We start from the raw sequence: 17,759 nt of genomic DNA on the forward strand, positions 1-17,759 counted from the left end.
GAGAGCGTTTTGCAAGACAAGCAATATTTTTTTAAAACTTTTGACTTGATAAATGGGTGAAGTCTTGATATACAAGTAGCATCATGTCACAACTGAGTATAAAAGAGAAGAGAGGGGCCTCTAAGTGTAGCAATCTGGTTACATTTAATGAAGGTACAACATTTAGCAACTCACATGATTGATGATTAAAAGAGGCACATCTAAGAATGCAGGCATCCGGGGTAAAGCTGTTCACATAGACCATCCCTCGCACCACCACTGCCATCGACGTCATCCCTTCCACGTTGTGCTCCATGAGCGCTTCAAGCATCTCTTTCAGATCGCTCTACTACAAGATAGTCTTCCCGGTCACAGTTGTAGACTGACAGCGGTGAGATCAGAGTTGTATAAAGTACTCGAAACCCATACTTGAGTAAAAGTACAAGTGCTCGATCAAAAAGTGACTTGAGTAGAAGTGGAAGTGCTCGATCAAAAAGTGACTTGAGTAGAAGTACTAAAGTATTCAACATTTTTTGTACTTAAGTATTGCAAGTAGTTTTTTTTAAAATGTTGCTACTCAAGTACTGAAAGTAAAAGTACCAGTAGTTATGAAAAAAAAAATTGCTACTCGAGTACTGAAAGTAAAAGTACAAGTACTGTGTTACTTAGTTATTAAAGAAAGAAGTCAAAAGTTTGAACATCATATTGTTTTTTATTATTTCAAATGCAGCTTTTATTTATACATACAGTAGCATTTATTTTTGTATGCGCTGATAATACACACGTTTTGAGCTTCATGAAACCTGCCATCTACAGTTCTGGCAGTGGTAATTTTTATAATTGTAACGAGTAACTATGCAGCAGAAAAAAAAATATCGGAGTAGAAGTATTGAAATCATTGAAAAAATGCAGTGAAGTAAAAGTGGAAGTAGGAGAAAAAAATTCTACTCCAGGAAAGTACAGATACTGCCTTTCTATACTTAAGACAGTAGTGAAGTAGTTCTACTTAGTTACTATACATCTCTGGGTGAGATCCAGCGGTACGGAAGAGAGTCTATGTGGACAAATTTACCCCAGTTGCCTACATACTTAGATGTGCCTCTTTTAATCATCAACCATGTGAGTTACTAAATGTTGTACCTTCATTAAATGTAACCATATTGCTGCACCTAGAGGTGTCTCTCTTCTCTTTTATACTCTGTAGCTTCTGCTGGATTTTGCTTCTAATCCCCTTGTGGAGGCTGCCATTTGTGGATGTACATTTTATGGTTACACAACCTATCACATTGCTATAATCTTTGTATATGGACTATAAACTGAAGGACTGATGAATAAATGGTTGTGAAATTAATATTCTGAGTTTCCATTATTTCCCATGGGGAAATTCACTTTGATATATGAGTGCTTTGGATTACATGCATGTTTCCGGAAGGAATTATGCTCGCAATCCATGGTTTTACTGTATAATACAGCCATAGCATTTACACTGTAGAACAATTTAATCTAGATAAGTGGCTCTTTTTTTATTTGTTTGTTCATTTTTATCCGTAGAGCTCATCTACAAGGAAGTTATGAATTTTGAAGAAAAAACTAAAAATGGAGTAGTAAAAGGACAGCCTTCTCCTTCAGGTACTCTTTGTAAATAGTCACACGTTGCCAAATGTTTCAGCAGTTACTAATTGAAGCAACCCTGTAAAAAAAAAAAAAAAATAATTCATCCCTCTACTGTGTCCTAGGCACCATGTGGTGTCTATGCCTACCTTTGCGGTAACTCACCCAGTGACTATCATGACTGAGTCTGAAAGTTACTTTCAATCTCCAGGTCCTATTAGGAATAAAGGAAAAGGAATTGGCAGCACTCCAGGTTGAGTCAAAATCCAGATTTATTGACTGGACATCCAAATATGACATTTGTGACAAGGTAGACGTGTTTCACACACTGACTGTGTGCTTAATCATTACATAATGATTAAGCACACAGTCAGTGTGTGAAACACGTCTACCTTGTCACGATTGTCCTATTTGGATGTCCAGTCAATAAATCTGGATTTTGACTCAACCTGGAGTGCTGCCAATTCCTTTTCCTTTATCAAGTTTCCACGGAGGCGAGCCGGGGCATGCACCGGTGTGAGTCATCAGGCAATTACACCCACTTGAGCAGTGAGTTCTTGTCTCTTCAATTCCTATTAGGAATACCTGATATTTTCAACAATTCAACTCTGAATGGTGCATATCCCTGTCCCAATGTGACAGCGTTGGCGCCTGGCAATTGGTCTAATGTATTTTTTCCTTCTTTTCCCCAGAACTGATAGGAATGTATATAGCAGTGGTAGCAGCTGTCCATGAGGCAAACCAGCAGTGTGCAAAGAAAGGCATAGACATTACATGGTACTTAATACCTCAGAGATTTATTTATTAGGACAGGTTGCTGTTAGGGTAACTTCCTATGATGTAGGTTTGTGTTCAAAGGAATTTACCAGTATGGTTGATTTACTTATATGGATTCCCTTCAAAATCTATAACATACTCTTATCCTGGGCACAAAACAGTGTGGGAGGAGCAGAAACTATTCACTATGCAAAGTACATTTTCAGTTTGCTTAGTGAATGAGCTAATGCAGTGTTTAATTCAGTCATCCAATCATATGTAAGCAAAAATGATTATAATTTTTTTCCCTTGCACGTGATTGGGTACTAAAAAATGAACTCAGCTTCACCATATACATGCATTTTGTTGAATGAAAGGACCGACTATATTCATATACAGTATTTACCAGAGTAAAGTAACAAAAAATGTTTTTAAAATATTTAGCTATAAACACAAAAATTAAAGAATGAAAATAAATAAAAAGAACTACACATTTCCTTTATAGGATGAGGGCTGTTTGGACAGCAGAAGTCTAGATTGGACACTGGGGTAAAGCGTGCTAAGCAGATACTTGGTTTTAAGAAAGCATCTAATATGTAGGCTCTTCACCCCTGTGAATAATCTATCTGAAATGATTGTGCAGCACTCGTTATAATAATATATCCTACTTTATGTCATAACAGTGCTGGGAACTTGGTGGAAGTATTCCCTAGATAGAGAACATCCATCATGCTCTTATTTGCTCTACCAAGCCAAAGTCAGTCTAGAGAAGTTTCCTACTAAGAAATATATTTTCACTGAAAGAAAAAGCAAGCAATCCTGAGGGACAATTTTTTAAGCATCAGTGTGAACTCTGATGACAAAGTGAAAAAAAAAAATGAAAAGAAGTAGGTTTGGGAAAAGAATGACATAGCAAGAAATATAAAGAAACAAAATAAACAAACTTGGGGACGTTTCTACCTCAGCTGCTGGTTAATAAATGTTAGTGGGCTAGTTTTAGGCTGGGTTCACGCTAGTGTGAATTGGGTGGGGGATTCCCTCCATCCAATTCGCACATCTCGGTGGTTGCTGTGAAGCGTGTGCTGTGATTTCACAGGGGTCCTGTGTGTTTTTGGCTCCATTTCAGCTCTGAATTCAGGCAAAAATTCAGGCCTGATTCATCCCTGAAATGAAGAACAGGGACTCACTGGACCCCTTCTGTGAACGCATCTGTATTAGGTGTGAACCCAGCCTTAAGGTGGGGAAAATTAAGGGAAAATTTTGGCAAAAAATATGCAGAAGGTCTTTTTTTTTAGAATAGAATTTGTTGAAAGAACATAATATTGAACAAAGGCATTAACGAGCAGGACACTGGGATTTAGCTGTGTGGTCTAAAACAGAATTTTGAAAAAATTGCTAAGTGTGCACTAAAATAAGTTGCTGGAGGAACTGTTGCCATACATTGCCACTGAACAGTCCCAACACTTTGAACAGTGTGTGATTGGTGCCCTCTTTTTTTGAATGAAACGTGATTTGAACAAGACCATGGTGGGTCAAAGTCTGATTTCAGTGATTTAGACCAGGGGGTCTTCAAACTTTCTAAACAAAGGGCCAGTTTACTGTTCTTCAGACTTTATAAGGGGCCAGACTAGGCCCAGTGGGAGTAGAAAATGTCCTGGCATCCAGTGGGAGTAAACAATGTCCTATCTTGGGTGACAGTGGTAGGGCTAGTGCTCCATCATTGATGTCAGTGAAAGGAATAGTGCCCCAATGTTGATGTTAGTTGGATGAATTATGCCCCATCATTGGTGTCAGTGTAAAAAGAAATGCTGTCCTATAGGTGTCAATGGGAGAAATTCTGCCCCATCGTTGGTGTCTGTGGGAGGAATTGTGCCCTTACACTGGTGTCGGTGAGAAGAATAGAGCCCCAATGTTGGTGTCAATGGAAGGAATTGAGTCCCACTGATGGTGTCAGTGGGAGGAATTGTGCCCCTTTGATGGTGTCAGTGGGAGAAATAATGCTGCATTGTTGGTGTAAGCAACAGGAATTATGTCCAATTGTTGGGTGTCAGTGGTTGGAATTGTACCCCAAGGGCTGGATAAAAGCAAGCAAAGGGCCACATCCAGCCCCTGGGCCACAGTTTAGAGACCGATGATTTAGACAAATAAAAGCAAAATAAAACATCCTTTCAGAAGTCGTTGAAGCCTAGATAGCCTTAACAATAACTCATATGGTCATATATGCACCAATCATCCACAACTTTATGACCACCCACATATTATTGAGTATGGCCCCCTTTTGCTAAAACAGCCCTGACCCATTGAGGCATGGACACCAAAGTAACATCCACATAAATGGAAGGACCCAAGGTTTCCCAGCAGAACATTGCCCAAAGCATCACAGTGCCGACTTGCCTTCTTATACCGCTTCCTGGTGCCATCTCTTCCCCAGGTAAGTAACACACACGCACCTGGCCATCCACATGATGTTAAAGAAAACGTGATTCATCAGACCAGGCCACCTTCTTCCATTGCTCCGTAGTCTAGTTCTAATGTTCATGTGACCAATGTAAAAGCTTTTGGCTGTGGACATGGGTCACCTTGGGCTTTACAGCCCCATACACAACAAACTGCAATGCCCATTTTTTTCTGCTTTCCCCACATCAACATCATGGACAACATGTTCACTTGCTGCCTAATATATCCCACAATTTTTCAGAGGCAATTGTAATGAGATATTCCCTTTACCTGTAACTGGTCATAATGTTATAGCTGATTGGTGTGTAAATCAGTTAATGTGACATCCATCACACATTCATTGCAGGTGAATTAATCACTGTAATTTAAAATGCAAGCACCAGGAAGATGCAGTGAATGTTTGAATCTCACTTTGCTGCTTCATAAATAGACGTGACTAAATGCATTGCCATATAAGACTTTTCATTGGGATACTCTTTAATATGTAACTTGCTCAGGTTTTTTTTTTTTTTTTACAGGCTAACAAGTAATCATAGTTACATAGTTACATAGTAGGTGAGGTTGAATAAAGACAATAGTCGATCCAGTTCAACCTGTGTAGGTGTGTGTGGCTGTAATCATTTCACATAGCTCTTAACGTCCTGATCCTAGAGATGTACGTCTAAGAGTCTTTTGAAAGCCACCATACTTCCCGCAGAAACCACCTCTTGTGGTAGAGAATTCCACAATCTTGTAGCCCTAACAGTAAAGAACCCCCCACGTTGCCTGAGGTTAAAACGCTTCTCCTCTAATCGCATTGTATGCCCTCTTGTCCTCATGCAATCCCTTCAACTGAACAGCTTTTTTCTAAGCTGAGATCCCCATTGAGATATTTATAAATTGCTATCATGTCCCCCCTCAGGTGTCTCTTCTCCAGGGAGAATAAATCGAGCGATTGCAGCCGCTCTTCATAGTTAAGGTCCTCCAATCCCCTCCAATCAGTTTAGTTGCCCTTCTCTGGACTCTCTCCAGCTCCAACACATCCCTCCTGAGGACTGGGGACCAGAACTTTACAGAATACTCCAGATGCGGTCGGACCAGAGTTTTATAAAGTGGAAGGATTATAGACTTATCTCTGGAATACATCCCTTTCTGCTGGCTTTGGCAGCCGCCGCTTGACACTGCATGCTGTTGCCTAATCTATCATCAACCAAGACTCCCAGATCCTTCTCCATTTTTGATTCTCCCAAGGGTTCCCCTCCTAAAGTGTATTGTGTTTTTATGTTTTTAGTCCCCAAGTGCAAAACCTTACACTTCTCCACATTAAACCTCATTTGCCATGTCATTGCCAACTCCGTTATTTTGTCCAGGTCATTCTGTAGGATATGTGCTTCATGCTGTGCAGTTATTGCCCTGGCCAATTTTGTGTCATCTGCAAAAACTGATAACGAACTACTGATCCCGTCCTCAATGCTGTTTATGAATAAATTGAACAAGGTTGGTCCCAGGACTAATCAAAAGTATAATTTTTTTTTAAATTTTATTTATTTTAATCCTGTATTGCTCTTTTGTATTTTTAAAAATGGTACTGAGAAATTCTATATCGTCGTCTTGTGTTTTGGCAGACTGAAGGTCCCCATAGATGGCTTGAGAAAAACTAAATTGATTCCGCTACCCACCCTGACAGCATAGATGGAGGAGTCTCCATCGCCAGCTATTGTATCCTGGCGGCCACAGATGCTGGCGCTGCTGAACATTTACAGCAATCATTGTTCAGCTGATGATTTTTCACCTACAGATTTGTAAATTAACTTTTGCCAAACCAGGTGGTACTCATAGGGCCACTCACGGCTCAAATATTAGCCAAGTCAGCAGGAATTGAATGAAAATCAGGCTGTCTACAGGTGCCTTAAAAAGACAGCAGGGATGTGCGGGGAGGTCAGTGGCTGGTGAGGCACTGGCTAGTATCAAATATAAAATATTAAAATATTATGATATAACATATAGCATAATAATATAATATTGTGCTTGACTGTGTGAGAAAAACATGGGATTATAGGTGAACCTTATACCCATAAACCCATGTTTTTTCCTTGTAGTTAAGAGGGCTGAAAGGGAACATTTGTCTTTTTGAGACATGACCCCTTCTATGACACTGCAATGAGAGGAGAGCCTCCACTGCAGCATTTTTATTGGACAGCTTGGACCAATGGTGCTTTACCATTGGTCCAAGGCTGTAATCTGTCTATTGATCTCAGTGCCTCTCTGACAAGCTGTACAAGGAGCACCGTATCTCCGGAACCATCTGTGCTAGGTGCCCCAGATTTGACCAGTGGTGGGGTAGGACTTCAGGTACCTACAGCCCAAATTTGTGGTCTCTGTGACCCCAGGTCGCCAAGCTATGACCCTCGAAGCTCGGTTGTTTTTTTTTTTTTTTCCATTGTAAGTGAGGCTCTGCCTTCCCTGCCTCCCCTGCCTCCCTTGACTGCACGTCCCTGACATTAACTGTGTTTTCACATAAATAGAATCTGTGCAATTTGATTGCTTACTTAATCAAATGATTTATATGCTAAGTTGAAGTATCTTTTAACTGCTGTGTACAGTCCTTTATTCAATGGTCTGTCCAGGATCTAAAAAGAACTTGGAACTTAAAGTCTGTGGGAAAACTGTGCACTGTTTGTGTTTCTTTATTTATTCCAATTGTGAAGTGCCTCATTTGTATGCAGCATTGGGCAGATCTGCAATTGGGGTATATTAGCAATGGAAATAGTGCCAGATTTACCTCCAGAAAAAAATGCCCTTGTCATTCATAAGCCCCGGAATAAATTTAGTTTTATTATATATTTAATAAAAGAAGAATAGCTGAGTATTCTAGCCGTTGCCAAGGACATTATAATTTATTGCTACCTGGCATTTTCTGCAGCCACAGAGGCATGCAACCTTGAGCACCCAACATTTTGTATGGGATCATTTTCATTCAGTTTGTGATACGTCAAAAGATTTCATTTTCCAAGGAAAGGAAAACCGACTAAGTGGAGGACAAAGGCACGAATGTCAGCATGACAGAGCAACCTAAACATTAGAAAATGTAAATTTCTCAAGGAGGGGTCCTTTGTTCCTTTCATTTTTTATTTCTTCAGTCTAGATGCATTGCAAATAACTCGAGGAAGAAAGCAGCCTAAGCACTGTCTCCTACTCACTTAACTTACAGGGTTTGTCTCTCCAGCAGACTCCCAATTATATTTCACAGTACATTTATGTTTGACTAGAGGAATTATGGCATGCTGTGTTTTATTTGTTTGGAGATTTGTGTGGCATCTTACCCACTGTGCTCAGTGAATTACATTCTAGAGGTGTTCATGCATACAAATATAATCAATTAAAACATGCTTTCATAAAGACTTTTTAAAAAGCTATATGGCATTATGTGATTTTCTACCCAATGAATAAGTAGGTTTCACTGATCTTTATTCGAATAAAGCAGCAAGAACAGTGATTTATAATGTGTTGAAATTTTAGTTTTCTCGTTTTCTATATCCCAGGGTAAGCCTACTTACCCTGGGAAGTAGGCTTACCTCAGTGGTCATTTTTAAAGAGAATATATCGCCCGACCATTTATTTCAGCAATAGTCTTCCCAGCAGATTATATGCACATTTAACATATTTTAGGCATGCTATTGGACTGTAAAAACCTCTCTTGTGTAGACATTCAAAAGACCTAAGACCAACGCCAGATCAAGTTCATCCAGGTAAAAAAAATTACAAACTGTTCCCCACTCCCTCTGGTTTATTACACTTGAGTCAGTGTCTTCTCAGGGCAAGATATTTAAATAATCAATGTTTTAAAATAGGTTTAATTACATCAAAACAGAAGATATTTTATAATTTGTAGTAAAGAACAGGGAATAGACAAACTATGAAAGCTGAGTTGTGTGTGTGTGTGTGTGTGTCTACTGTATTTATTGAATTGGAGTGACTGATCTCCCTAGCAGATTCAAAGGCAAATTACACATAAAATAAAAATAATTTATGGAAAGGAGAAATGCTGCAAGTAAGCCTTTAAAATATTTAAATTCTTGGTCTTAAAAAACACCTTCACAAACAGGAACATAGATCTTGAGATATTAAGAATTATGTATATGGTATATTATATATATGATATGTATACAATGATATGTATCATAATCATTCTATGTAAAGAAATGTGTAGGGATGGGCGATGTTCGGCCCAAGCATAAGTTTGGGTCGAACATTTGCCTGTTCAGCTATCCATCAAACACCTGAATTTCTAGGGTGTTCACCCCGACAAACACCGTGCAATACACTGAGCGCTGCACAGTGCATTCTGTGTCCTAATTTGGAAAAGCTTTGCCCAATCAGGGCGTAGTGTAAGCTGGTTGTTAAGGAGATGGTGACCTTAACAACCAATGAGTCATTAGCTTTCAATGGGTTTTCTGCTGACAGCTGAAAAAAATATGTCTGGTAAAAAAAATAAAGAAAAAATCAGCGTGAGGTTAACCCCAGTCCATACCAGGCCCTTCGGGTCTGGTATGGATTTTAAGAGGAACCCCTCGCCAAAATTAAAGAGAAAAAAATGGTGTGGGGTCCCCCCTAAATCCATACCAGACCCTCATCCGGGCATGCAGCCTGGCAGGTCAGGAAAGAAGGGGGGGGGGCGAGCATGTGCCACCCCCCCTCCTGAACCATACCAGGCCACATGCCTTCAACATGGGGGAGTGGGTGCTTTGGGGCAGGGGGGGGGGGGCTTGGCTACACATCTGTTCCTTTGATGTTGTTGTAAGTCAGGAAATCAGTCATTTTAATTTGCACCTCTCTAGTATGTCTTAGCTGATGGTCTTCTACCCCCCCCCCCCCATACACCATATCAGGAGGCCTATGTGAGAACATGCTTCAGGAGATGAATTCCCATTCATGACTCCTTGTTACAAACACGCTGCTGGGTAATCTTGCTCTGTTAGCTTATCAGGTTACCCTCAGCTGTATCCATATGTCTTCCATATAACCTGGTTTCAACTTTTCAGAAATATCTGATATTAAAAAAATGTTGACTTCCAAAAATTGGTCCACACAATAGAGCTTAAAAGCCACATGTACACTGCTGCCGGGGCTATCTCCAGCTTTAAAGCCTTAACCAGCTCAGCCAGCCCCCTCTCAGCTCTCTCTCCAGGACCACTGTCCTCTGTACAAGCCATGCCCTCTAGTAAATCGACTGAAAAGGCTAATATTTTATTGAAAAGACACATCTATTAACACCTTAAAGCAAACAGGTTTGGTTTAAAACCCAACTCTGGGAATTAAAAAAGACTAAACTTGCAGTGCCTACCCCCATTAGGAGGAATATAAAATGTAATAGTTTATCTGTGTGACTGGTCCCCCAAAGCCTCATCAATAAGGTGCTCTGAGCTGTGGTTGTATGATGACATCAAATACACCACAGGACCCATAGCCCTATATTGTGTGTGAGAAGAGGAGAGCACTGGAGCCTTCCGCAGTGAGGACTAACCTAAAATGATATTAAAGTATTTTCTTTGTTAAATAACAAACATGTTATGCTTACCTGCTCTGTGAAGTGGTTTTGCACAGAGCAGACCTGATGCTCCTCTTCTCGGGTCCCTCTTTGGTGCTCCTGGCCCTTCCCTCCTACTGAGTGCCCCCACAGAAAACAGTTTGCTAAGGGGGGACCTGAGCCAAGCTGCTGTTCTGTGTGTCCATTTAGACAAGGAGCTGTGGTTTGGCCCCGCCCCCTCTTTCTCTCCTCAATGGCTCACTGACTTTGATTGAGAGCAGCTGGAACCAATGGCACCCACTGCTGTGTCTCAGCCAGTAATGAGGGAGAGCAAGCTGGGCTGGGCTGGGCAGCCAAGGCTCTTGTGCAACATTATAAACAAGCGTTTATTATGTATTCGGTCTGACCAGACTTCTGGGGTTGAGCATCCCACCCCCCACACACACCTGTACTCTATCAGAGTCCACCATCAAGTAGATATAGGAGGAGTCCTTTGTAGTGCATTAGCACATCCATCCCAGCAAGGAGTGTTGTCTCCAAGGGTTGGAGAGGCTGGATTCACCCCTTTTTTATGGATAGTGTAGGACCCACTGATAATGGGGTACTTTGACGCAGTGGTGGGCTTGAGCAGGATATGGCCATATGGTGGGACTAAATCCCCATTTTTATTTTTGGATTGTCTCCATATTTAATAGTCATTTCTTTTGCATGGTTGCGCTATTCTTTTTTAATATATCTTGTACAACATTGCTGGATCAAGGTGGGGCTCAGGTAAGTATTAATAGGGCTGAGGGGGGCTTCAGTACACAGATGGTCTTTTATTTTTTATTTATTTATTTTTATTATTTATTTTTATTATTTTAATGCATTGAATGTATTACACCTTAGGAGACACCTATTCCTTACTGCCTAGAGTTAATGAGCATTTAACCCCTGCAGTGTGGGGGTTCTCTTCAGCTATTATATTTCCTTCTCTAATACCTAATTAGATAATGACCTGAAACAAGCATGTGTGAGACACTGGATAAGCATATGCTTGAACCAGGTCAGTAACTCTAAGTGGTGAAGCAAGCATAAGGATGACAACACCAGAATATGCCTATGGCATTGCTATGCACTATGCCTATGCCATTACTATGCACATGGCAGGAATGGCAGCTCCAATATTTATGCTGGCAGGTTTCCTTTAAGCATGTAACTATATTAGATATTTAGAGATTTCGACTTCCAATAGAAAGTCCCATTTAACACAATAAACTTTGTACTCAGATGCATAGCATACAGAATTTAGTAATCAAATTGATGTGGTGCCAAAAGGCAGTCTAGCCCTGAAGGGTTAATTGGGAGAAGGTGGCCGAATTTAGTAAATTGTAGATATACTGATCAAAACAATATAGAACTCCTTTTCAAGTCTGAATCAGAATAACATTAAACATATTTGCATGCACATACTAGTTATTATTCATTACATCTTCTAAAGTTTAACAATTCATTCTAGCCATTAATATTTATTTCCAGATAAAGCATTACTTAGTTTTTTTCTCTTTCCTTGAAAGCACAGTGATGTATCTGACACTTTATTTTACAAATTTTATTACACAGATTTAATAAAGTAAGCTTTCAGGCAAGCTCATCATTTTTCCTTGAATTTTTAAATGGTTTTCAGGAACATCATAAATTTTATAGGTAAAATAAATATTATGTTCTATTGCACTTTCAAACCCACATTCACATAAAACTAGTCTAGTTATTCTTTTATGGAAGAACAGTATTGTAATACACCAATTTTACAAGTTTTATTTGACCTAGTGTCTGTGAATATATCTACTGTATACATATATTTTTCCAGTTTTCACTCGCATATGTGTGTAAACCCAGACTTTCTTGCTGTTGAAAATACAATTAATAACATTTTGTTATATCTGTCTGATAAGTATGTAAATAAAATACCTGAAAACTTAGAAATTCAATGAGCTCCTAACCTGGGTTCTCTGCCTGTGCTGAACTAAAATGCCAAGCAGTGCTATCAGCCCCGCTCAGTTCTCACCTGTGAACTGCAGAGCACCATACCCCAACCTTACGGAGATGGCAGGTGTTCTCTAGTCCTTATATGCTTCCTGCCCTAGAGGAACAATGTTGCTCTTCCATAGATACAGTTCAATGAATGAAGGTTCAAAGAACACATAAATCAAAAACATATATATGTATATTATTATTTATATTGTGGTATAAGATCCATTAACCAATTCCTACACCAATATAACAAATAAAGTGCTAAAAATATGAGAACATTTCATAAATTCTATATATCAAATAAATAAATAAATAAGGTGCTGTGACTGATATATATATACTTAAAAATATTCATAAATCCTCTATGTCCAAAATAGCAAAAGTATATATACACCATATTACCAAAAAGAGCTGCCTTTGCACGCACATGAACTTTAATGGCATCCCTGTCTTAGTCTGTAGGGTTCAAATATTGAGTGGGCCACCCTTTGCAGCTATAACAGCTTCAACTCTTCTGGGAAGGCTGTCACAAGGTTTAGGAGTGAGGCTTGCAGTCTGTGCTCTAATTCATCTTAAAGGTGTTCTATCGGGTTAAAGTCAGGTCTCTTTTATGGACCTTGCTTTGTGCACTGGTACACAATCATGTTGGAAGAGGAAGGGGCCATCCCCAAACTGTTCAAGCAAAGTTGAAAGCATGAAATTGTACAAAATGTTTTGGCATGCTGATGCCTTAAGAGTTACCTTCACTGGAACTAAGGGGCCAAGCCCAACCCCTGGAAAACAGCCCAACACCATAATCCCCCCTCCACCAAATGATTTTGACCAGTGCACAAAGCAAGGTCCATAAAGACATGGATGAGCGAGCTTGGGGTGGAGGAACTTGACTGGCCTGCACAGAGTCTTGACTTCAACCTGATTAAACACCTTTGGGATGATTTAGAGCAGAGACTGTGAGCAAGGGCTTCTTGTCCACATTGGGCCTGACCTCACAAATGCGCTTCTGGAAAAATGGTCAAACATTCCCACAGACACACTCCTAAATAAATATGATGTAATGTACAGTCTTCCATCTAGCAAACGGCTCTCACTCATAACATACCCAAATGCTTAGGTCCCATATGTATATATATATTTTTTTCAAATTATGTTTGGTATGTTATGAATGAAAGGTTTTCACCAGACATATTGCTCAATTAGCTTCTCCTTTTATCCTGCATGAATATACTACATAAATCTCTTAACGCTGGGGAGTGGGGACTGTAAGAAAAGCACTGTGGATCTATGAGACTTATGAGTCTAACCAGTGTATATGACCTCCTATTTGTTTGAGGGGTCCACTGGATGAAGTAAGCACATACCCTAAAGGGCTTTGGTGATGGGCACGATGGTGTCTGGTGTGTGAAGATTTATGAAGATCTGTTCACTTATATAGGTGGAATTGGAAATTTCATGGACTTTTGCATTTGATGGGACATTTATTATACATGCACATTTATGAATTACTAAAAAACTGTGTATGAAGCTTTATACAGGGTGATATCAGCAAATCTACTCTTCTGGCACGGTAGTCCCCTTTGAATGTTCCATAATGTAGGGGGGAATTAAGAGGGTCCTTTTACCAGGATTGACTTGGCTTGCCAAGTGACGAAATGCAAAATCCCGTAAAAATCATCTCATTACAGCTACTCTGTGTGTGCAAAATGTTGGGTTTGTTTCAATTATTTGCCAATCCATCATATGGCAAAAAAGTGGTCACATCTGGGATAAATATAGTTACATATTTATTGGTACACATGTGTAGACTATTTTAGGTGTAGATATATTTTGGGTGAATTTACTAAGGTTCATTTGCTTTGCCGTTCATTTTCTTAGCACAGGTGCAGCAGTGAACAGCAGCGAGAGCCTCCCTCCGTCCTCATCTGTCAATGATATTTCCTCCATGTCCACTGACCAGACACTGGCATCCGACACAGACAGCAGCTTGGAAGCTTCTGCAGGACCCCTTGGTTGTTGCAGGTGACTAGCCGCCTGCCTAAGAAACCCCACCTTCTTCCGACGATGATGCGATTGGGAACAAATCAGTCTATGTATATTTGCAAGAAAAGGAAAGAAAGGAAGTAGAAATGTCAAATGTTTCCCTTCTAGCCTGCTTCTCCTAAAGAGTTATGTCATGCAGCTAAGCTCAAATGTATATTTAACTTATAGTTGCTCTGCTTTGGTCTTCTGGTTATGCTTACTACAAGAAATAAATGGGTTATTTCACAAACAAAAACAAAACAAATTCTCTTTGCATACATTGTAATGGCTGTGAAACCAGCAAGTTCTGATTACCTTTTCTTATTACGACATGACAAAGATGTGCAGTCGCCATTCAAGCGTGTGCGTGTCCATATGAACGTATGCGTGTACTGTACGTACTTTTATTTCATCAGAATCGTTTAAATATTTGTTTAAGAGCCTTCCATCTTTCCAGTAGATGGATGTAGATAATTTCACACTTGTACATCAGATGTACTGTATACATGCAAGCATATATGTAATATTATAAAAAAAAGCAACACAATTGTACAGTAGTTATTACATAGAGCAGTATATATAGTAATAAAGAGCCTGTTTTGTGTTAGCTACAGAAATTATTGCTGTAATATAATGCTTAGTATGTAAGATGTTCAATTCATACATTTGTCAGATTGTGATAAACAAACAAAAACCTTTGTATCATATGTCAAGAATGCATCTTTAGCAGAAAAGAGCATGAAGACACAAAAGTACAGTAGACAGAATAACATGGGTCAAACAGAAACGCAGACTTTCTGATCACTTCACACTCCTAATAGCAATTTATTTTTTTACATGCACAATATTTTTTATTTCAGATCAGATGTGCTGTATTAAAGCAGTGGTTAAGGTAAAGTGATCTTGTATACAGCTGTATATTTTAGTTTTTTGGAGATATTTTTTCTTTATCAGGTTCAGGAATAAGAAGCATGCAGGTTTCGCGGTAAACTTCTTAAACAGCATGGTAATCATTGCCATGGCATCTTCGGAGTCACTGTCTTGAAGTATGCCTGCTGTTTTACCATTCATTGCTAGCAGAACATAGAATAATCTTCTAATGTGCTGATGATATTTTATAGATATAAGCCTCAATTCACAAAGCTTTTACACATGGATCATTAGTTTAGCCATGAGACTTTCATTTTAAAATTTCATTGAGCTCAGATGACGGTCATGTTTTTTTTTCTTTTTAAATAAAGATCCTTATCCTGCCATGCTAGTTTTGGGAATTGAGCCTATGGTCTAAATTCATTGTATCTCCATTTATCAATTTACAACATAAGCCATAATTTTTTTGTCACATTAAAGGGGATTTCAATTTATTTTTGCTTACTTCCCACACTTCCCGGTTTCCACAGAATTATGAGCTCTGATTTTCTGTGGAGTATGCTTGTGAAATCTACTACTGTGACCCTTCCAACCAAAATCATGTCCAGCTTAGTGTGTCTGCCAGAGATAAATCTTAGTTCACCAATTAGTTTAAACAGAAGCAGCATGAGAGTATAGTTGTCCCTAATGCAAGAGGAGTATCGGGTGGCTAAGTGTGAAAAAAAAATGGACATACCTTTTAAGATTTTAGCAAGAAAAAAATGAGAAAGAATCAGGTTTGGATGATTGTTATAGATATTATTGAATAATTCATGGTCACAGCTGAAAAGTTACTTTTTGCTTTTTGAATTATGCATCAGGGACAAAATGTATCATTGTGTTTTATGTTTTAATCCTCAGGAGAATAATACTTTGGAGTCTTATCTTGTTTATGAACTTAACATGTTTTGTTAGATGTTGGCATTTTGTGGACCGGCTTCTGAAAAATAAAGTTTAATCGCTAAAATCTCTAATTAGAGACGAAAAATGTTTGACCAGACTTTCACAGTAAACACTGATCACAGAATTACTTTTATTTTAAAGCGTTAATAAGCCTGTAAGTAGAATTTATGCCATGGGTTTTTCAGGGTCACTTCGGCAATTAACTAACAAACAGGCAGAGCGTCCGATATTGAAACCAATAAGATCAATAATTAGTAATATTTTGGATTTCCCCTAATGGTAATAATTTGGATGTTGGCATAGAGGCATCTCCATCCTTTGGCTGTCATTAAGTAAATACAGGGGTGCCTGTAGTTTGGCTAGTTCTCTGGCTATTAAATAACAGCCGAAGGAGGCAAGCAAAGGATCCTTTTCACTAAGTAGATATAGTTATATTAGATTAGAAAGAAAACACTCTGAACAGTTATTTCTCTACTCCCTTGCACAAAGCCACTTTTGCTATTGTTGTAAACCGTGCTCCTACACTGTTGTTGTTGCCTCATCCCTAAAGCTTATGTAAACCCCCAAACAGGAATGTAATATATGACAGTTTGCCAGTTCTTGGGTGTAGTGGCATACGTTTTTATGTTGTAGCTTTTTTCCCCCTTATTTTCACCTGGTAATCCTGTAAATAAAATGCAATTCTCTTTCATATCTATTGAGGGAGCCATGGTTGTCACCCAGACTGGACATAAAAAATGTTTATCCCCTTTACACGATTGACTGTTTGGGTTAGTTGTTTATACAAAGAATATGGTTTCTTTTCAGCTCACAAGAAGAGACAAGAATTAAAAATTTCTGGCAAGATCAACAAGAATTTCTTGTACATGCAAAACAAGTTCTTAGCCTGAAAAAAAAAAAAAAAAATCTTAAAACTGGTGGATTGCAAAAAGGTACATTTTTTTTTTAGGTTTAGAGCAGTGTTTCTCAATCTTTTTTCAGTGAATGCACTCTTTAAAAATTCTGGACAATCTTGAGGCACCCTCTAAATAGATGGACAATCTCGAGGCGCCCCATTCTAAAATGTAAAAACGATTCTAATAGTTTTACAAAATGCAGCATCATCCACACACGTAGGACACCCAACGTTAGAGGGGATTTATTCGTCCAAAGCAAATACTGGTACTAACTAGTATTCCAATGTTTCTCTTCTCCCTCAGTTTTTCTCCATCAATCAGCTAATGTTACCCCAAAGCTGATGGAGAGGGGCAGGGGAGGGTCAAACAAGGATGCTATGCAGGCAACTGACATCCTCCTTATCAACTGGTGATGCCATTGGTAGTTGGGATGCCGGCAGCTAGAAGGTGGTAATGGTGCACAATGAAAACCTGTGGCTTCGTGTAACTAAAAGGCAGGCTTCATCTTTGTGCCGGCTTGTAAACAATGTTTGGGCAATTTTATAGCCATTTTGCTAAGGCACCCCTGAAGAAACCTCAAGGCACCCCAGGGTACCTGGGCACCCTGGTTGAAAAAGGCTGGTTTAGACTATGAACACATTGCATCAGTAACGTTTTAATGTGAGCTTATCAGGCATCACAAATGACATATGTGCGATGTATTCACAGTGTTC

At 39.2% G+C, this 17,759-nt stretch overlaps 1 protein-coding gene across 8 annotated transcripts in view; it reads left to right on the plus strand.

Moving 5' to 3' along the window:
- MAPK10 (mitogen-activated protein kinase 10) overlaps positions 1-15,420 on the plus strand; it is a 328,578-nt gene extending 313,158 nt beyond the window's left edge. For 6 of the 8 annotated variants that reach the window (XM_082263013.1, XM_082263011.1, XM_082263015.1 and 3 more), the window contains 2 exons: positions 1,531-1,608; positions 14,200-15,419. In XM_082263013.1, coding sequence (XP_082119139.1) covers positions 1,531-1,608; positions 14,200-14,342 — 221 coding nt within the window. In that variant the 3' untranslated portion in view covers positions 14,343-15,419. Of the gene's footprint in view, positions 1-1,530; positions 1,609-14,194 lie in introns of all 8 variants that reach the window. The other 2 variants (XM_082263012.1, XM_082263018.1) reach the window with 2 other exon arrangements.
- Positions 15,421-17,759: the final 2,339 nt, after the last annotated feature.

Source organism: Pelophylax lessonae, assembly GCF_965119305.1.
Source record: "Pelophylax lessonae genome assembly, chromosome: 1".
In the NCBI taxonomy this organism is placed as follows: domain Eukaryota; kingdom Metazoa; phylum Chordata; class Amphibia; order Anura; family Ranidae; genus Pelophylax; species Pelophylax lessonae.